Below are 22,089 nucleotides of genomic sequence, written 5' to 3'. Positions count from 1 at the left end.
GGAGCACCAGCATTTAAAGGGGGGAAATCAATCTAGGGCACAGGTGAGTAAAAACAACCCGCATCTTCCCTCGTCAGCTAGAAAAGAAAGTGTAGGTGAGAATGTGTGGGTGAGTGACAAAGAGATTTCTATATAGGGTGACAATCCAGAAAGAAGAAAGCTGCCAACTTCAGGAATGCTCAGAAAATGCACTCAAAGGTGGGCAGAAGCCTGTCCTATGGTTCGGAGAGCCCAGGGCTGACCCAGGCAATGGAAGTGGGGGCAGAGGCTTCGGTCTGGTCCCTCAGAATGCTCAGGGGCCAGGTCTGCCCCAGATACGTTGGCCAAGGAGAAAGAGCCCGAGCAGGTTCCTGGCATTGTTTTTCAGCTAGGTTTCCCCACGCTAGCTCTCACCTTGCTCTTTCTCTGTCTCTGCCTCCTGAGCCTAATCATGCTCTGCCTTGGAATAACCAAATAACATTCCAGAGTTATTTAGATTCGTGATTTCCTATCCCAAAGGTCCAAGGTACAGGATTCCTGTCAGTTTCACTTTTATGCCTTGTCATGCTGAGCATGGCGCACAGAGCAATGGAGACTCTCCCAATATTTGGTTGAATGAGTAGGTGAATCGCAGAATCTGGGGTTGGAAAAGACCTTAGATCTAGTGTAGCAAAAAACCCTCTGATAATCCTTCAGAAAGTAGCATATGAATGGAATCATACAAATGAATGGTTCTTTTAAAAATATATATATATATATTTTTATTGATTTCAGAGAGGAAGGAAGAGGGAGAGAGGGATAGAAACATCAATGATGAGAGAGAATCACTGATTAGCTGCCTCCTGCATGACCCCCACTGGGATCAAGCCCACAACCCGGGCATGTGCCCTTGACCAGAATCGAACCTGGGACCCTTCAGTCCACAGGCTGACACTCTATCCACCAAGCCAAACCAGCTAGGCAGCGGTTCTCAACCTTTGGGTCGCTACCCGTTTGGTGGTCTAACGACCCTTTCACAGGGGTCGCCTAAGACCATCCTGCATATCAGATATTTACATTACGATTCATAACAGTAGCAACATTACAGTTATGAAGTAGCAACGAAAATAATTTTATGGTTGGGTCACAACATGAGGAACTGTATTTAAAGGGCCAGAAGGTTGAGAACCACTGGGCTAGGGCAATGGTTCTTTTTTAAATCCAAAAAATTTCTGAGTAGCTGACTTAGAAAAACTCCATCTTAAGGTGCCCAATTTTTCCCTTAAAGGATCTGCCCCCAGGTGCAAGCTGCTCTGTGCTGTAGCATTCCGCCCTCCATTTCTTTTAAACTCCTTGTGAAAGGGGAAGTCACATTTCAGCAGGAACATTCTAATTTAGTCATCCCCCAAACACGGAACACCCTAGCAATTAGAGGTGTTCCTAGCAATCACTCTAAGAACCTATCCCCCAAGTTGCTAAGGTCTTACCTGACCTATTGTCATTATGAAAGGAGTAAATAAAGCCACTGACTTTTACACTTTAACTGGGAGAACTTTATAGTATGTGAATTATATCTCAGCCAAGCTGTTTAAAGGAAAGAAGAAGAGAGAAAGAGAGAGAGAGGAAGGCAGGCATAAACATGCCCCACTTTCCACCAATCCCTTGCTGACGACTTCTGCTTCCCCTCAGGACAATCTTCAGAGCCACCCAGTGTCTGACACAGGCAGTGTCAGCCCAGAGCACCTGTCCTTCTGGGCTCCTCTAACATTTGTGTTCTCCTTCCATTACTGTTTGGTTCTTAGCCCATCCACCTGACCGGTCCTCCACTACTTGATTGCTTCTTCCATGAGACTGCAAGTTTCTCCAGAGTGCAAACTGGGCCTTATCCATCTCTGTATATCTAGCAGAAAGCATGTTGTGGGGCTCAGGTAGGGCTCCAGTTCATGTTTCACTCCCAGAATTGAATTTCGTCCTGTTGTCCTCTGGATGATATTAGGATAGGCAAACCACCAAGACAAGATTGTTCAAATAAGAGAGAGGCCAAGAGCAAGAGGGCTTGGCATCCTACCCACCAAAATCCAGCACTCATCTATCACTGACCCTAAAAATTCACAAATGAGCAGAGAGGGCACTGGAGGACCGTGCAGCTCTGAGTACAGTGGGAAACCAGTAGAGGAGCAGCAGGAAGAAGCTTGTTGCAGTGTCCCAGTCGGTTTCTTCTCCTGAGTCCAAGCGATGGTACAGTGCCTTTGCTGGCTCCTTCTTCTCTCTCTGCCCATGTCTTTCTTTGTCAGATGTCTTCAATGTCATCTTTCTTGTTGAATCTCAGATACAAGTCTATCTATCCATATTCGGCACCATTGCTTTTTCTTTCTCATTTGGAAAAAAATTTTTTTTTTCCTGATTACAAAAGCAATATATTTTACTATGGAATAACTGCTAAATAAATTATAGTCTCATTCCAATCACCCAGGGAAAACCAGTTGTTACTCCTTTGCTGTGAATTCTTTGAGAACATTTTCTATATATAGTTAAACATTTGGGTCACATGATCTATATTCTTTTGTCACCTCACATTTTTCACTTGTCAGTATATCATGGACACCTTTTTAATCAATACATACACATCTGTAGCACCATTGTCACTATATGCTACAACAAACTTAGGCTGTTTCTAAGTTTTCACTATTATAAATGATACTGCAAAGGACATTGTTTTAGCCAACCCTTCCATCATGTATTTTCAAGACATGTAATTATCGTTTTCTTCATGCCTAGGAATTTTTTGATGTGTGGCCAGTCCTGATGGGTGAAGCTCCACCATACACTGGCCCAAGGACTCCGGATGGAAGGGTAGGTCTCTCTCTGGCCTGCTCAATATGATAAAATGTTGAATGAAATGCAAATGTAAAGCACTATAAAAACTGCTGACTTTAAAAAAATCACCTGGGTATTTTTCTTCTCTGGGTTGGGATGTCTCCCTTAAAGTTATAATTCCTCCCTATAGCCAAGTCCTATAATTTACAAGGTTCTTTAATATCTTGTTGGAATTTCATAGTAACCTAGTAGGTTGAACAAGAAGGAATCCACATTCTCATTCCTCAAAAGAGGACATAGCCCTAGAAAGATCAAGCAACTTTTTTAAGAATTCACCCAGCAGGAGTTCAGAAAATAAGACCTGGAAATATCCTTACTATTTAATTGAGAGTATATAAATTGGTAGCCAGAGGTCAATTCCAATGAATAAGTAAACTTGTTTGACTGCATACATTTAAAAATCTATCTTTTTACTTTTAAAAAATTGAATTGGTAGCTTAGCACTTAAAAAAATCAAGGTATTTCCCATACGTATCTATAGTCTCGGTTTCTTTTGAAAAGTAGACGATCAGTCAAAACCGGACCCACAATCCCATAGGGTAAATTCAACTGGAGCTGGGTGGCAGCTATCTCTGTAGAATGTGGTCTGAGCTCTCCAGTTTGCCACAGTCCCCTCCTGTGAACACCTGGCCCCCCCTGCTCACATTTTGGTTTTTGTCCGGCCTCTAGGCATTCGAGCTTGTGACCGCTGGGCTCATACCATTGCTTTTTTTCAAGATGAGGTACAAACATTTGAAAGAAACTGATGTGATATGAGTGGGAATGTGGAAATGGTCCAGGGTAAATAGACTGAGCCCTCAAATGGCCTATAGAACCCGTGGAATAACTGAGTGACCTTAGCTGAGGCCACACAGGGTAAGCAAGCAGCAGAGTCATTTCCTGGAGTGAGTTTTAAACCAGTGCTTTCCTACAAGCCCTTTTAGCCTGTTTGAAATGGCATGTCGATTTCTGCTGGGAGGCTTGACCCCACCCAGCCAACCCTAACCTTCTCAAAATAAAGATGTGTGTGAGTTTGTGGTAGACTCAAACTCTGGGAATTCAATATGAACACCCTTGCCTGTAAGCTTTATTAACACACCAGAAGAGATTTCAACTTTGGAATCTACATGGTCTGCTGTGCCTTATCCAAAATGACCTTTATCACTTACTGTCGTCCAGTTTCAAACTATTCTTTTACTCACACACGTTCATGATTTCATTAGGAAAGACGGAGTCTTCAAGGTTTGCATCCTATACCACTGTCACAAGCTATTTGGGTGCACATTTCCTTTTTAAGTACAGCTTTTCATGTTGGTATAGCTGACATGTTATGAGTTTTTGCTCCAAAATATGAGCTGGACTTGTATCTCCTGGGATTTAGGAGGGGAGGAACTGCAATAGAGATCAGCATAGCTTTCAGACACCATCAGCTTCAACTAACTTCAATTTCCGTGGCTGCTTTGATATCCAGCTCTCTGAGCTGAGCCCTGAGATCAGAGGTCATGTCTAACTCCCAGGTGGCCAGAGAAATGTCGTGTTTTACCTTATCTGGCTCATCACCCTCGAGTACCCTGACCTTTAAGATTGAACTGAACAGGGTATTTTCTTACTGAGCACCAGCCCAGGAAGAGCTGCCCGTCATTTGTTTAATTCAAGAAGTTTTGTTTTCAGTGAGGTAATTAGCACACTCATAGCTAAGACTTTTCCTTCCCCAAAACCTTCTCCATCTCAGGTAGCACAGGCTCAATCAATCCTTGCAAGACTATGAGTCATTACATTGAGATGGAAAAAGGCCAGAAGGCAAAGGACGTTGGAATTGGTTGGTTGCTCACTTGTAAGGTGAGCTTGGCCAAATAGTTCCTTGGACTTTTCATTTTCCCATTTAGGGGAGCTGTCCCTGAACTCATTTCCAAAGTCAGTTCCAGGTCTTGGATAGCTAGTGAGGATGGCACACAAAGGCCTGAGCTAGAGCCCAGATACAGCATGATGAGATTGGCCAAAAGTGAATCTTCTGAAAAGAGCATGGGCGTGGGGGAAAAAAGCCTGAGTTCAGATTCCTGCTCACCAGCTAGTTCTGTGGCCTGGGGGACCTCTCTAAGCCTCACCTTCCTCATCTATACCACCTGGTAATCAAGCTGACCCAGGAGGGCCCTGGTAACTAAAGCGAATCATACACTGACACACCGTAGGCACACTAGTCATCATGGCTACTTGGGTTGACTCTCACTATCTGCCAGGCACTTAACATAGATTACGTCATTTACTCTTTTCAATGAGTTTATGGAGGAGGTCTCCTCACTTTCCCCACTTGGCAGTTGAAGAGATGGAGGTCAGGAGGTGGTCAAATAATTTGCACATATTCAAACCCAGAATGCTTTTCTTTCTGGTAACTGACATCACATCATGCTTTTTAACATTCCCTTTTGTCTGCTAACATCACTCCCTCACTTTATCTGCCACATTCACATTAAAAATAGAGCTTTTGTCTGGATTTTGACTAATTAACCTCCCCAGATCTTGGGTCTAAAGCTCCCCAATGGCAGTTACCGCTCACTTTATCTCCTTTTAAAAATAAAATTGTGTGTGTGTGTGTGTGTGTGTGTGTTGATTATTAAAAAATTATAGAGGCTGATTAGGCTTTATGGGGAGGGGAACAAAACAAAAAATAGCACTTGTTTTAAAACTAGTACATTTCCACACACGATGATTTGGCTACGGCTATATTTGTGGCTCTTTCAAAGACCCCTGTGTGGTAGCCTTAGCAGCTCAGGTGGAAGGTAACAAAGGTGCTCATTGATGGCTCAGTTTTGACTTTCCAACGGCTGAGAACACTTACATGAACATGGCCTTGAAGGCAACTTGGCTGAGCTACAGTGTATGGAAAACGCCCTGTTTACCTAGGGCACACTGATCTTTTTGTTGCTTTCTGTGAAAGCATATTAGTTTTCCTGTAGGTTTCAAAAAACCCACGTCCATTTCTAACCTTTCTAAAGGAGTCTCGTGAATTCCCTCGATAGGATAGGCTGTGGCGCCCAGGGAGCTGGCAGCTTGCCTAGGAGTGCAGTGAGCAGCCAGGCCCAAGGACAGATGGCCCTGCAGCAAAGACCTGCAGAAGGTCGAGAAGCTCATGGAAATCAGCCTCCTCCTCCTCCTCCCAAGTGGAAACTTAAGCTTTTGACCAAAGTCCCAGCAGCTAATGCAGCCATCTTTGCTTTCTAGAACTGCCTACAGGGTACTGCCTTTTATGACTAGATCCCATGCTTTGTTGGGGAAAAGAGTTCTGGTGCCTAACAACAACAGCACACATGCACTACAGCTGGGGACACTGAGGCTCAGAGAGTACACCTAGTCAAACCAAGAGTAGAGCATGAGCCTTCACTCTAGAGCAGCGGTCGCCAACCTTTTGGACCTCACGGACCACCAGTGGTCCGCGGACCACCAGTTGGCGACCACCTCTCTAGAGCATTTCATCAAGTTGTGAGGTTCATCTAGTCTCCCCTTGGATGCTTCCTACTCGAGGGGGCTCCTGTCTACCCTGGGGCAGCTGTCGTCCTTGGAAGAGCTCAGGCCTCTGCCTCCTGATTAGCCAGAGCGTGCCTTCTGGAAGGACTCGGTCACTGTAGCTGCTGCCAGTGCTGGTCATTGAAGAGCAGAGCCTCTTCCACATGAAGAAGCTCATGATCACCTGCCTACCAAGTGGACCTTCAGACACCCTTGCCTGGATCGGGAATTTTTCTTTGCGGAGGTTCTGAGTCAGGAGGTTTGTGTGGGGCCCAGGTTTCTACATGTCTATATTTAGAGCAGCACTTCTCAAAATATCTGGAGTGAAGGAACTGTTTTCTTTGCAAATTTCTAATCCATTTTGGACTGATGCTTTCAAAATGTGTTAAAATATATAGCTAGAAACAATGAGAATTTAAACAAACATGCAAAATGTAAGTCTCTCTTCTTTTTTAGTTTCAAGAGACCTAACTTAACTCAGTCAAACTGCTATAAAAGTTCCTAAATGCCAACTCTCAATTTCTATTTTCATATAATCATGGAAAAGCAATAAATAGTTTGCAGACAGGTATCAGTCCAGGGACCCCACTTTGAATGGCCCTGTTCTAGGTGAGAGTGATGCAGAATACAACACTGCTTTAAGCTGGTAACCGTAAGTGACATAGCAGAATGAGCACTGAGCCTAAAAGTCAAGGTTCTGGTCCTGGCTCACTAGAAATGAGTCCTTTCCTCTCTCTAGTCTCATTCTTCCCGTTGTTGAATGCTTGCTGACTTGCCTGTCACACCTGGGAGTTGAAAGGATCTGATCAGGTATTGGAACTTGCCCCAGAGAGCTAAGGGAAAGGAGCCGTGCCAGTATCCAAATGCATGCTAGGAAGTCATGTAATTGAACAGGTCTATTCTAAGAGGATGGGAGTTTTAATGGTGCAGGGAGGTGGGAAGGATGAAAGAGGTGGAAAGTGAGTTAGGGGGCATGAGGCGTGATTGGGCAGACAGGTATGAAAGAGCTGACATAGCAAAGAGAGCAGTTGGACGATAGGAATGAATGAGAAAAGGGGCTATGACCATAGAGCTGAGGCCTGTATAGAGGCTGGCTGGGTTGACAATGATTCTAAGTGGGACTGGAGCCTCCTTTCAACTCCCCTTTCTCCCTAGACTTCAGCAGCAGTCTCTCTCTCTCCCTCTTTCTTCCTGGGCTCAACTTCCAGATCCCCTTAGAACACTTCCCATCCCTCTCACCAGCCCCAGATCCCAGCCCCTGCTTGGCCACTGTGAGCTGTGTCTAAGGAGAAGCACAGTAAACCATGAGAATCAGCTGAGGACAGTGAGCTGCAGAGGCAGCTGGGATACACCCTTGGAGAGTCAGGCTGGTGCTTCTGGAAAACCACGAACACAGAGTGAAAAACACGGCCTGTGTCATGGGCACACCCCTGCTGAAGTTCTGTCTCAGACGGTGAGGGTATATATTTCTCTATCTCATTTGCCTAGGAAATCAACTTTTACAAGGTCATCGATTACATCCTGCACGGCAAGGAAGACATCAAAGTAATCCCGTAAGTCACATGACCATACCCAACTTCAAGAGGACAGGTAATGCCACCCTATCATGTTACCAAAAGGAAGTGAGAGAATATTTGTAAGTATCCTGAACGGCTGCCAGCGTATATGCCATGTAAATAAATAAAGGGGGAATATGAATAGTAAATAAATGCTTTATCAAACCAGAAGACAAAATAAACATTTAGAAAGGACATAAAGTAGGTGCAAAAAATACAAAGATGATATTTCCATCTAAATACATCACTAATTACTTTAAATAGAAATCAACTGAATGTTCCAGTTAAATGACAAAGGTTGCCATGTTGGGTAAGAAAGAAATCCCTCCCATTTCATTGACTCTAAAATATATGGTTTTCTACTTGTTTACATTTCTGAAATAGAATCCATGACATTGTACAATTGCTGCCACTCAGACAGTAGTCAGATGTAGTTACTATTGCCTGCCTTTGCAAGAACTAGGTCATAACCATTCATATTGTTATGACTTCATTTGAGTTATATACATTGTTGGTTATATCCATATTAAATTTAATTGCCATATAAAGTGACTTAAAGAAATTATACTATGGCCTGGCTGGCATGGCTCAGTGATTGAGCATTGACCTATGAACCAAGAGGTCACCATTCAATTCCCAGTCAGGGCACATGCCCGGGTTGCGGGCTCGATCCCCAGTGTGGGGCATGTAGAAGGTAGCCAATTGATGATTCTCTCTGATCATGGATGTTTCTATCTCTCTCTCTCACTTCCTTCCTTTCTTAAGTCAATAAAAATATATTTAATAAAAAATAAATTATATTATAATGCAGCATTGAAACCAAAAGTTGCTTTGCATGGCACAAAAAGACAGGATAAAGGTATAATCTATGATTAAAATCTATATCTAAATTCTAAAAGAGCTGTGTTGACATTAATGAAGTAATAATTTATAAGGTCAAAAAGCATTGCATTACAGATTAATTGGAAGCATTTTATCTTTCTCTGTTGCATACATTAAGACACTTAGTCAAGATTTGAGACTCATTCAGGTATAGTAATGTAAGCAGTTGCAGCCAGAGCAGGAGCAGCCAGAGCATGGAGGGAGGGCAAAAACCCAGATTCAAGTTTTTAGTCCAACTGTCCTTATAGCAAAAGTTACCATTTGTCTTTGGCCTTTACAGGAATCCACCTTCTGACCACTGGGCTTTAGCAAGTGGTCTCCCCACTTATGTTGCTCAAAATGGCTTGGTAAGTAATACAACTCAGAAGCAGGGGAGTTTTAAATCAGGTGGAAGAGTGAAAGGATTTCAGTTCAAGAGTGGGGGAGAATATGATGAGAAGTGAGGATGTCGAAAAGCCCGATTCTCTAATTTCTCAATTCACCCGAGAGTTGGTCCAAGGAGATGAACAGAATATTGACATTTGAGAAATATGAAATACACAGAAATAGTCTCACTGACTAAATAAAGATACTTATGCATATGTCCAGGGCAAAGTCATGACTGGCTGGTCTTCCAGGCTCACCACAGACGAAACCCCAAACTTTCCTACCAGAGACTTAGCTACCATTCCCAACCCCTCATCTCTGCTACATTTCCAGCCCTACCATGGATAGCCAAGCTCAAATGCTCTGCCTCCTACCATACCCCACCCGCTCAGGGTCAAGGGTGGAATAACAGCATCCCCTGCTCCAGAGAGAAGGGTCATATATGTTAGCTGCACATCACCCCCATATTTGAGTCTAGTTACCCCTCTATTATCCCCCAAGTGCAACACAGAAATAGATGGAGGTGTCTAAAGACTTAGGAGAATGTAGGAAATAAAATGGAAACCAAGGAAGTAAAAAGTTTTAACAAGAATAGAGACAACCAAATGCAACACAAGTGGTCTGTGAGCTAAGAACTAAAGCCCATTGGGTTTGGCAATGAGGAGGTCATTGGTGTGCTCCCTGAGAGCAGATTTGGTGGCGAGGACAGAAACCAGTGTGTGGTCTGCTGAGGTGTGGATGGGTAATGAGGAGGTAGAGAATGTGAAAGCAAGAGGAAAAAACCTGGATGGTTGCAATGGAAACAACATGGGGTCAAGGGAGGATTTCATTGTCAAAGACGGGAGAGACTCAAGCATGCTCATGGGCTGAGGGGAAAGAGTCCTGGGAGAGGTCAGAGATCAGGAGAGAATGATGGCAACCAATGGCGCTGGTCCAAGGGGAGGCCAGAGGGACGGTGCAGTGGGTGAGCAGTTCTCAAAGGAGCAGGGACAGCTCGCCCTCTGAGACCACTTTTCATCAGTGGATGAAAAGAGAAAGGCTAGGGAAATGCTTTCGCAAGTCGAGACCAGACAGAATTTCAACTCCTAGACATCCCTTAGCCACATGCCTCCGTGCGTTACACACTACACAACTACACAGTGGCCCCACAGGCAGGACCCTCGTGGGATCAGAGAAGTGCCATCTGCATGGTAGGAGTACAAAATAATAAGAAGGGGGTCCCATGTTCAGGAGAAGAATCTGGCAATTACAGCAGGGCTACAGCACTCTTCATTCCTTGTTCTACGTTGGCATTGGTACCCCAAGGAAGGAAAAACTCTTCCCTGACAAAACAAACAGAACCCAAATGTCATTGTTTCAAAGATGCTTAGAGCAGCATTATTTATACGAATAAAAAGAAAAAACAGAACACAACCCAAATATGCAATAAAAGAGGGAAAACAAAACAGCCCTTAATAATGGCAATTTGTAGCCTTTACTTTTTCACAGTTTGGAAATGACTCGGGAGCAAAGCAAATGCTAAGAAGTAATGTTTACAAGGCAGCTTTTCTGTCCAGTAGCCTCAGTTAATAATTCAAAACCATCTCTAGAGTGTCTACCTGATGAAAAGAATGTGGATGCCCTGGGCAAGGACACAGTGTTTCTGAAAGAGCACGCATTGCTTCACCTGGCACTTTGTCAAGTCTAACAACAGCTCCATTATTCCTTTTCACGGCTTTTAGATCTGCAACATCATGAATGCACCTGCAGAGGACTTTTTTGAATTCCAGGTAAGTAATTTTTATTTTCTGTATTAGTCACATGATACTTCCCGCCCCGAAAGAATATCAGAACACATTAGACTCCATCTACTTTATTGGAAAGCATTCTCCACCAAGTGAAAACGTGAGTGGGGAAAAAAGATCATGTGCCCAGGGAAGTGGGGAGGGAGTTAATTTGGTGAATTCCAAAGTCCCATTCAAGTTTAACATTCATATCCTTTGCTTTCTGGCCCCAGGACCTTTGCTTATGCTGTTCTTTCCCCAACCATCATCTTCTGCCCAAATCCCTTCTGCCCTTCAATGACAATCTCAACTGCTATGAAATTTCAGTGAAGTTTTATTCTGTTTTCCCTAGCTGAATGTCATGTCTTCCTCCTTGGGATCTTCATGAAATATTGTTTAGTATTCCAGTTGATTTTGTTTGTCCTTTTCACAAATGTTTGTGAAGGGTATCCTCTGTGTCAGGCGTATAGGCACAATGCTATCCTGGTCAAAACGGTGGACCAGCCAGGCATGGTCTTTATCTCCAGGGAGCTCAGGTCACATGCCGGGAGAAGCAGGCCAGGACAAGGGCCACGGGATAGAGGAGGAAATCTCTGGGGACAGCGGTTGGGCTGACTTAATCTGAGAAGAATCAAGGAATGTGTCCCTGAGACATTATGTTTGGCAGCAAAGAAAGATTTCACGAAAGAGAAGGCTTATTGGAAGAAAGTAAAGAGGCCAGCGAATCTGAGAGAGAGAGACTGATGAGGGGAGGAGCAGGGGGAGATGCAGACAGAGGCCAGATCATGCAGAGCCTGAAGGCCACGCCAAGGAATGTTTCTCTCTGTTGATGTACCTCCTTCATGTTTTATGATCCTTCCTCGTCTTTTAGACGAATTTCCTTTCAGCAAAATATTGTCTTCTTTTGGTCAAAGTTTAGATCTTATCCTTCTTGACCTCTTCAGCTCTAGGCATCCTGTCAATATTTGAGTTTCCTATGCTAAGTTTAACTAAAACAAATCTTTTGCAATCAGGAAATAATTAAGAAGGGAAGAATAAAACCACTGCCAGGTCAATTATTGAATTATTTTGTACTCCTTAAAGAACATTATGAAAGAGCTCAGAGGGAACATACCTCCGAAGTTAAAATATACCGTCTTGGGTTGTGATTTTGTCTATATCAGTGCGACAGGCCCAACTGTTACGGAGAGTTGTTACCCTGATTACAACCATGACAGGACTTGGTCTGTACCCAAGTCATCTGATGGATTACAGTTTACCCACATTAATAACTCAAATCTAATCTTGTTTTCAGATTCTAGCCTTCCGTCTTCCACTCATCCTCTGTAGGATGCATATTTTATGTTAAAACATAGGTTACATCAGCTAACTTCCCTGCTTCAAAATCTTCACTGTTTTCCCATTCACTTTCAATAAAATCTGTTCCCTTATCATGGCCTTCAGAAGGACAGGATTCCCTGAAGTCTAAGTAAAGAGTCGGGGGGAAGGCAGGTCTTGAATTCGTTTTGTGACCATAGCCCTGTGCTCCTTGGGGGATGTTCTGTATCCCTCTGGGAACACCCTCCCACAGGTGCTGAGTTCCAGTGTTATTTAAAGAATAACAATGATCTCTCCACCTTAAGAATCTTGGGAACATTTGAACTGGAAGACTCTCCAACTATCTGGCTAAAGGAGCGCCAACCAGATGGACTAGCTGCTCTTAGCGTTTGTTTGGTGACTGAAGCTATGCAAAACCCAACAAAGTCTATGCTCTCGTGGTCCCTTAGCCAACCCGGGTCATGACTCGGCATGCAGTGCATCGCAGCTGCCTCTGCAGCCTGGTCTCAAGGAAACCGACTCTGGTTCTTGTCTTGTAGAAAGAGCCTCTGGACGAGTCTGGGTGGGTGATTAAAAATGTCCTTTCTATGCCTATTGTGAACAAGAAGGAAGAAATTGTTGGGGTGGCCACGTTTTACAATCGCAAAGATGGGAAGCCCTTCGATGAAATGGACGAGACCCTCATGGAGGTATGGTTTGCAAGGAAGTCTTCTGCTGTTGAGATTCAGAGCTTCAGAGTCAGCCCGCCCGGAGCGTGGTCTCGGGGGCCCCGTGGTGGGGACCCCACTGTGCTGCTGCCCAATCTGTGGAGGGCGGGGAGCTCACGCGACCCTGACTTAACTGCCACGTCTGCTTTCTTCGCTCTCCCTTCTGCACGGCCACATGTTATTAGAGAAAGCCACAGGCCCGTTTTAAGAAAATCAATAAACTTTGCCTTTTAGAGCAGCATCAGGTTCATAGAAAAATTAAGCAAAAAGTTACAGAGTTCCCATCTACCCCCCTACCTTTGTTCCCAACGTACACACAATACATTCCCTCTTGTGGCATTATTATGTACAAGAATGAAGCTTTATGTATGTTAGTGCTTTACTGAAAGTGCATTTCCATGCATTATTTTATCCTCACAACATCTCTTTGTGAAGGGTTTATTAAACCCATTTTATAGGAGAAAATGGAGGTTTTTGAGAGTCTTGCCCAAAGTTACAGAGGCAGGATCAAACCTGGCTGTTCTGCCTCTGATCTTTCTTTCTTTTCTTTTTTTTTCTTCTTTCTCCAGTCTTTGGTTCAATTCCTGGGCTGGTCTGTCTTAAATCCTGATACCTATGAGTCAATGAACAAACTGGAATATAGGAAGGATATTTTCCAGGATATGGTAAAATATCATGTGAAGTGTGACAATGAAGAAATCCAGAAAATCCTGGTGGGTAAAGCCCTTTTCTTGCTCCTTCTCTCTGGCAGAGACTTTGCCCTGGAGATGTGGCCGGGGGGAGGGGGGGGGGGTTGGACTGAAAACTCTGAGAGATGGGGATGGGCTGCGGTGGGCTTGCCCCAGACCCTCAAGTGAAATGGATGAATGGATGGACCGACCAGGGCCAGAGGGTTGTACATAATGGCTGCTGTGAGGCCTGGGGACAGCTGCCCCTTGCTGGGTCACTTCAATTTACTTTCAAGTAATTAAAAAACTATTTTAAAATATATTTTTATTGATTTCAGAGAAGGGAGAGGGAGAGGGAGAGGGGGAGGAGGAGGGAGAGGGAGAAAGAGAGGGAGAGGGAGAGGGAGAGGGAGAGGGAGAGGGAGAGGGAGAGGGAGAGGGAGAGGGAGAGGGAGAGGGAGAGGGAGAGGGAGAGGGAGAGGGAGAGGGAGAGGGAGATAGAAACATCAATGGTAAGAGAGAATCATTAATCAGCTGCCTCCTGCATGTCCCAGACTGAGGATTGAGCCCCCAACCCAGGCATGCACCCTTGACCGCTATTGAATGGTGACCTCCTGGTTAATAGGTCAACACTCAACCACCGAGCCACGCCGGCCAGGCCAGTTAGTACTTTGACCCCATTTTACGATGAGGAAATGGAGGATCAGAGGCATTCAATAACACTGCTAGTAAGTAGCAGAGCTCAAATTTGGATGCCAGCTCCAAAGCCCACGACTCTGAATTTGCTCATCCATGAATGGTAAACAGCAGCCTCACCCTAGCCGGTTTGGCTCAGTGGATAGAGCATCGGCCTGCAGACTGAAGGGTCCCAGGTTTGCTTCCCGTTAAGGGCACATACCCGGGTTGCAAGATCGATCCTCAGTAGGGGGCGTGCAGGAGGCAGTCGATCAATGATTCTCTCTCATCACTGACGTTTCTCTCTCTCTCTCTCTTCCCCCCTCTCCCTTCCTCTCTGAAATCAATAAAAATATATATAAAAAAAAGACAACTCCCCCAAACCAGCAGCCTCTCTGAGTTGATGGTCCTCTTGCAAGGACTTCAGAGGAAGGAGACAAAGGGAAGTGTAAAGTGGAGGCATATTTAGACCTTAGATGTAGTAACCTATTTTCTTCTCTCTGCTATGTTGGGCAGAAAACCAGAGAGGTGTATGGAAAGGAACCGTGGGAATGCGAGGAAGAGGAGCTGGCTGAGATCCTGGTGAGCACTGGCCCTGACCTAACAAGCACAGGGTGTCCTCTGAGCGTGTAGGGGTGGGGGGTTAAGAGGATGATGGGGGAGGGGGGAGGAGGTTTGCAAAGAGTGACCCTTGTGGCTCTGATCCTCCCAGCAGACCCGGGACCGGGACAGGCCTGGGGGGAGACAGGGAAAGACACAGGAACACTTGATTTGTCTCAGTCACTTGACTCCATTCCTTCTACAGCAAGAAGAGCTGCCAGATGCAGAGAAATATGAAATTAATAAATTCCACTTCAGTGACCTGCCCCTGACGGAACTGGAGCTGGTGAAATGTGGGATACAGATGTATTATGAGCTCAAAGTGGTAGATAAATTTCATATTCCACAGGAGGTAAGGTCAAATCTCTTTGATTTCCCTTTTTCTTGCTTCCTTGCTTTGAAAACTCAATCTGGAAATTTAAACTTAATCCATACTTAAAAAGATTATACCTTTGGCTTTTGGGATTTAAAGTATTAGCCATGTTGCACAGATGAATCATTTATAAAAAATGAAACACACAGTTCCTCTGCATTTGGGGTGCATTGGCTTCTTGAGGTGGGCTTTCAGGCACTGAGTTCCGAAGGCTGTGAGTTCATGGGGTGAAAAAAAGGGGGTCCTATAGTCAAATGAGAGTGGGCAACATCGGTTAAGTCCATTTAAGAAGGACTTTTCCCCTGCAGAATTCCTTATTGTAAAAGGAGGGGTATGGAGATGGACAGAGAAGGTGGAGGTGGGAGTGTATTGTGTGAGAATTTTCCAGATTTGTTGGATTCAAAGTGTTACCCCAAGCCACATCAGCACAGCCTGAGAATGTATCAGAAATGCAATCTCTCTCTCCCAGCTCTAGCGAATCAGAACGTGTGTTTTAACGATCTCTCTGGGTGATTCTAATAAATTTGAAAGCCACTGATTTAAAGTCCCCTTTTGTTTTTTCCTTCCCTGCAAAATTCCTGTTAGCTTCTTCCCGGCCAGTAGCAATCTGGGGCACAGTTTGGGAATCACTGATGAAACTCAATTGGTGGAAATAAACGGAGTGACTTCTATCCACCTGATTTCATAACGTCCATTCCCACAGTGCTTAGCAGTTGCAAAGGGTTTGCACAGCATTATCCATCAATGACTAGTTCCCACCTCCTGGTGCAGCAGGCAGGGCACCCAGCGGGGGGTCCTTGCGGGCCCGGCTGATGTGTGTGTTTTGCAGGCGCTGGTGCGGTTCATGTACTCCCTGAGCAAGGGCTACCGCAGGATCACCTACCACAACTGGCGGCACGGCTTCAACGTGGGGCAGACCATGTTCTCCTTGCTGGTGGTACGGCGACAACCGACCTGGTGCAGCTCCACGCAGCAGCAGCAGCAGCAGCGCTGTCCACTCTATTTATTGCTTTTTGAGATTATGCAAAAGAGCACATGCTCAGCATAAATGAATTCCAAGATTATAACCCCAGTCCAGTTATTTGGAGATAATCCTGGCATAGCACCATCCAAATTCTCTACTGGAAGCTTCAAAACTTATTTGTATGTGCGCGCGCAAACACATACACACACACACACACACACCCCTTATTTTGTTTATTATTCTATAATATTCTTTTTTATTTGAAAATAGATAAATATACAATCACACTCTTTATATATTTTTTATTATGGTAAAATATACGTAATGGAAAATTTTAATCATTTTTAGGCGCTCTGTTTAGTGCATTGGTTCTCAACCTTGGCTGCACATTAGAATCACCGGGGAATCTTTTTAAAATCCTGATTTCTGGGCCTCATCCTCCGGAAATTCTGTTTCTTTGTTATTAATGTTGTGGCCCCACCCCATAACAAAGAAACAGAATTTCTGGAGGATGAGGCCCAGAAATCAGGATTTTAAAAAGATTCCCCGGTGATTCTAATGTGCAGCCAAGGTTGAGAACCACTGCTTTAGTGGCATTAAGTACATTCACAATGCTGTGCAACCATCACTACGATCCATCTAGAACGTTTTCATATCCCACACAACTCCCTGTTCCCCACACTCCCGAGCTCCTGGTGACTGCCATTCTACTTTCCATCTTTATGAGTTTGAGTAGAAGCAGGTTTATTTTGCTCAGCACACTATTTTCAAGGCTTATATAATTGAATGGTGCAGAGAATCCTGTATTGTTTAAATATACCATATTTTTTTACTCAGCACTAGTGCTGGGCATGGGCTTGTTTGCCCTTTCGCCCTTACAGACAACGCTGCCGTGCCCTTGGATGGATGTGCTAATGTGTGTTGGTGTTCCTCATTTTTGGCTCAGAGGATTCAGAGCACTTTATAGTTCACTTAAGTGATTTCCCATGCAGATAATGATGCAAATCTCTGCCCCACCTTCCTCATTCTCATTCCTTTCTCTGTGGCTGGAATGGTCAGGCCAGAGTAGGCACTGGAGCCTGGAGGCAGGAATTCTGGCCCTGTCACCAAATAAAGTGACGATGACACGGCTTAGACTTGACTTATTTTTTAGAGTCACAGAGTCAGCATCACCTCTCCAGGCTCTTCCCACCCCCCGCACACACCCTCCCCTCCCCCCCAACACTCAACAAGGTATTTGAGGGAGACTCAGGGGTAGATTCCCCAGGGCTGTGCTTGAACCGATAGACCAGGTTCGGATGGCTAGCTTTACCAGTCTGGCCATGTTCAAAAACCCTCCGAATCCTACAACCTCGCAAGTTTCTCATCAGTCATCTATCCCAATGCCCTTCGCCTCTAGTGTGCAGGTTGGGATACTGAGGCCCAGAGAGAGATGGGACCAGCAAAGGTCGCTCAGGAGGAGGGAGGGTGACCAGCCGTCCCCGTTTGCCTGGGACAGTTCCAGTTCCAGCATGGAAAGTCCTGCATCTCAGGCAAACATCTGGTCTCCCTGCAGCCACAGGGGCAGAGCCAAGATCAGATTGATGTTTCCAAGCTCGAGGCTCTCCACTTGCCCTTCAGTCCTGCTTCCAATCCTACAAGACAGGAGTGAGTGGCACCTCTGATTGTCCTTCCAGACCGGAAAGCTGAAACGATACTTCACAGACCTGGAGGCCTTGGCCATGGTCACCGCTGCCTTCTGCCACGACATCGACCACAGAGGCACCAACAACCTCTACCAGATGAAGTGAGTCAGCCCTTCCCAGCCCCCCCTCCCTACCCTCTACCCCAGGATCCATTCCCCAAGTCTGAACAGCTTCTAGACAGACTCTCTGGCCCGGGAGTAAGTCCTGCTGTCTATAGCCCCCCACTTCCTCCTGCCTTTTGGGTCTGGGTAAACTCCTGCAACAAACAGAATAAATGATTCCCAACTATTTCCACGCCCAAATGCCTGGAGCCTGGGAATATGTTGCCCTATATTCAAAAGGGATTGCAAAACTATGATGAAGTGAAGGATCTTGAAATATAGGGATTATCCTGGATCATCTGAGTGGGGCCCATGTAATCAGAAGAGTCCTTATAAGGGGGAGGAGGGAAGTAAGAGAGGAGAGAAGATACTACACGGCAGGCTTTGAAAGTGGGAAATAAGCTGCAAAATCCAAGGAATATAGGTGGCCTCTAGAAGCTAGAAAAAGCAAGGAAATAGGTTCTCCCCTAGAGTCTCCAGAAAGAAAGGCAGTATGCAGACCCATTTTAGACTGAACTGTAGAGCTGTAGATAAAATACATTTTTAGTTTTAAGCCATTGAGTTTGTCATCATTTTTTATAGCAGCAACAGGAAACAAATACATTAAACTCCCTCACTCTCTTCCTTCCCTTCCTACCTACTGAACTAATTTAAGCCAAGAGGTTAGTAACTGATAATCATTCATCCACCTTGTATTGATAATGCTCTGAATACAAGTGTGGTAGGCCCTAAGCTATGCAAAGGAGGTACATGCTGAACAAAACAGACACAGTCCCTGTCCTCTCAGAGCTTAGATTCCAGATAGGCTCTGAAGCATAGTCCTTGAACCATGATCTTGGTGGACCCTCATGACCAACTTGTGGGCTGGACAGAGCAGGAATGAATGTTATACCCATATTACTGATGAGGAACTGAGGCTCTGCCCAGCGCCCATAATCTGTAAGTCATTAACAAGCACCAGAACATGCTCCTCTGAGTCTTCTCAATACTTGCACGCTGCTCCAAGGCTAGAGACTGTGTTTACATCTTATCTTGTGAGAAGCTAAGTACTGAGGTCACTGTGTGACCCATGGTAAGTGCTGAAAAAATATTTATTAAATAAAGACGAGAAAAAACACACTGCTTTGAGGGATTTAATGGCTTCCCCTAAGACTCAGGTATGGAGGACTTAGGGCTTGGTGACCATTAAAGAATGGCCCAGCGCCAGTGTTTATGGATGACTATAGGAGGTACATGAATCTCTAAAATTGCACTTGGCATTGTGTATGTTTGTGCCTTTTTCTGGGGATGAGAGTCCACACTATTCAACAGCTTCTCTAATGAGTCCATGACCCCAAAGACCCTCAGAATCCGCTAAAGCCTAAGGGCCAGGAGACCTGATGTCTGGTCCCGGCTCCCACCTCACTGTCTGACAAGTTCCTCTCACTCTGGGCTCAGCCTCTCTGCCGGCAGAATTAGGAGGTGGCAGGACTGGGTGACGTCTTTAACCTTCATCTCCGCCATTCCATGTTGATTCTCTCTGTGTGTGTCTCCCTTTCTTTGCCATTCAGATCCCAGAACCCACTGGCCAAGCTCCATGGCTCCTCCATCTTGGAAAGACACCACTTGGAGTTTGGAAAAACACTGCTGCGAGATGAGGTAGGAGGAGGGCCCTCTGCACAGGAGCCCCCACCTCACATGAAGCCCGCGTGTGGCCAGGCAGCGCTCTTCCCATTGGCCTGGGCTGCCTCTCCCATCATCTGGGGTGACCATCAGTAGTTGGGTGACTTTACCGCCAGGATCACTTCTCACACCTCTCCTCTGATTTTCTCCTTAGGGCTTGAACATCTTCCAAAACCTCAATCGCAGGCAGCACGAACATGCAATCCACATGATGGACATAGCCATCATTGCCACAGACCTCGCCCTGTATTTCAAGTTAGTATTTCTTCTCATTTTAAGAATAAGAGTAGCAATAGCAATGATTATTACAATAAGAAACATCACAGTTCCAAGCAATTCATGTGTACTGTGTGCGAGACAACCCTTGTGCTATGGACCATTATTCTCACCACAGCTCTGTGAGTTAGATCGTATCGCTCCCATTGTACAGATGGAAAACTGAGATCCAGGAAAAGAGATTTGCTAAGATCAGATAACAAGTTTGACAGTCTGGATTAGAAACATAGGTCTTCACTCCCAGGCCCTGGTTCTTTTAATGCTGTTTTGTTAATCATGTTGTTTTAAGAAGCCTCTATCTGAAATGGCCGATGTTAGAAGCCCAGGCGTGTCTTATTCTAAGATTTGCTCCATGAACACATCGGTGTGTTTTGTAGGAAGAGGACAATGTTCCAAAAGATCGTGGACCAATCGAAGACATTTGAAACGCAACAGGAGTGGACGCAGTACATGATGCTGGAACAGACGCGGAAGGAAATCGTTATGTGAGTTGAGAGGGGCTTAAACCCTGATCCTCTTATCCCAGGATCATAAGATGAGCTGCTGAAGTGACAGGCCTTGCTGCCCTCAGAAGACCCCTGGGGTACTGTCCATTTTGGAGGCCTTTAACATCTGGGGGGAAAATGAGGTTATGCCAAACCAGAATTGTAGAAATCATGGTATATGATTAACCTTTTTTTTTTTTGGCACTAAAATTCAAAACAATACAGTGTTACTTTATTTCTCTGTATAAAAAAAGTATAATATTCGAAGTGTTTCCTTCATATAATTCGGAATTGGTGGTAAAATTATAACTTTAACATTTTTTTTTAAAATATATTTTATTGATTTTTTACAGAGAGGAAGGGAGAGAGAGAGAGAGCTAGAAACATCGATGAGAGAGAAACATCGATCAGCTGCCTCCTGCACATCTCCCACTGGGGATGTGCCCGCAACCCAGGTACATGCCCTTGACCGGAATCGAACCTGGGACCTTTCAGTCAGCAGGCCGACGCTCTATCCACTGAGCCAAATCGGTTTTGGCCATTTTTTTTTTTTTACAAAAATGCTGTGATCCAACTCCAGCAGGTCCAGGGGTCCCCAAAGGTGTGGATGGAGTCGGTGAAGAATGAATGACACGGAGGCTGAGTTCAGTTGATCATCATAGCCAGGTTCTCTTGTCAGGGTCTGGTCAGGATCTCCAGCCAAGTTCTGTTCAGGAACTCCAGCGAAGTTCTGTAGCCATGTTCCCTCTCTAGGTTCTCCAGCCAGGTTCTGTCCAGGTTCTCCAGCCAGGTTCAGTCACCAGGTTCTAGTCAGGTTCTCTTGCCATGTTCTATCTAGGTTCTGTAGCCAGGTTCTGTCTCTAGGATCTTCAGCCAGGTTCTCTCGCTAGGTTCTGTCTCTAGGTTCTGTTGCCATGTTCTGTCTCTAGGTTCTCTTTCTAGGTTCTGTGTCTAGGTTCTGTGTAGGTTCTGTGTCTAGGTTCTGTGTCGGTTCTGTGTCTATGTTCTGTGTAGGTTCTGTGTCTAGGTTCTGTGGCCAGTTTCTGTCCAGGATCTTTTGCCATGTTCTCTCGCTAGGTTCTGTCTCTAGGTTCTGTGTCTAGGTTCTGTGTCCTGTTGTCTTGTTACATCTGTATTTATATCAGTTGATTCCAATCCTATCAATCTCTATTCCAAAGGTTAGGGCGTTTCTTATCTCCATTCCAGGGAGTAAAGATTATGTAGCTTAAGTGTGATTGTTTGTAGTTAAAGTGATTAACTACCTGCCTGGCACTTAGTTAAGGGGTTTTATCCCCTCCCTAACTTCAGGGAAAAATCCCTACCTGGGGAAACAACCTTTCTCAGAGAGGTGACCTTGGTTAAAACACAGCGCCAAGAAGGTGAGCAAACATATTAAGAACAGTATGCCATATACGCCAGGTCCCTTGAAACAGGAAGGATGGACCAGCTCCCGGCACAAAACAGAGTATTGTGCTAATTATGATTTGAGTGATAACTATGTGTCACTCAAAATATGTGGCTTCACTTTAGTATTTCTTTCTATATAGCAACTCCTGCAGTCTAGCTGTGCTATTCATAAACGAGTCACCTGATTTATATAAAATGAATCGTGGCCTTGTTAGCAGGAGGTCTGGTAATGGGACTCAAATAGAAGTTCTCTGGTAAATACCTTCTTTCACGTCTCTCAATGTGCT

The 22,089-nt window shown here is 44.9% G+C and overlaps 1 protein-coding gene across 2 annotated transcripts in view; it reads left to right on the top strand.

Annotated features, from left to right (window-relative positions):
• Nucleotides 1–22,089, top strand: part of PDE6A (phosphodiesterase 6A) — a 45,761-nt gene that overhangs the window by 8,620 nt on the left and 15,052 nt on the right. The window contains exons 5-17 of one of the 2 annotated variants that reach the window (XM_059698878.1): nt 2,737–2,811; nt 7,804–7,868; nt 9,034–9,100; nt 10,841–10,888; nt 12,805–12,888; nt 13,476–13,619; nt 14,766–14,831; nt 15,055–15,201; nt 16,052–16,159; nt 17,863–17,972; nt 19,523–19,610; nt 19,789–19,889; nt 20,288–20,395. In XM_059698878.1, the coding sequence (XP_059554861.1) occupies nt 2,737–2,811; nt 7,804–7,868; nt 9,034–9,100; nt 10,841–10,888; nt 12,805–12,888; nt 13,476–13,619; nt 14,766–14,831; nt 15,055–15,201; nt 16,052–16,159; nt 17,863–17,972; nt 19,523–19,610; nt 19,789–19,889; nt 20,288–20,395 (1,211 nt within the window). Of the gene's footprint in view, nt 1–2,736; nt 2,812–7,803; nt 7,869–9,033; nt 9,101–10,840; nt 10,889–12,738; nt 12,889–13,475; nt 13,620–14,765; nt 14,832–15,054; nt 15,202–16,051; nt 16,160–17,862; nt 17,973–19,522; nt 19,611–19,788; nt 19,890–20,287; nt 20,396–22,089 lie in introns of both variants that reach the window. The other variant, XM_059698877.1, reaches the window with a different exon arrangement.

The sequence above is a fragment of the Myotis daubentonii genome, chromosome 5 (genome assembly GCF_963259705.1).
Source record: "Myotis daubentonii chromosome 5, mMyoDau2.1, whole genome shotgun sequence".
Classification (NCBI taxonomy): domain Eukaryota; kingdom Metazoa; phylum Chordata; class Mammalia; order Chiroptera; family Vespertilionidae; genus Myotis; species Myotis daubentonii.
This window is presented reverse-complemented; position numbering and strand designations above follow the sequence as displayed.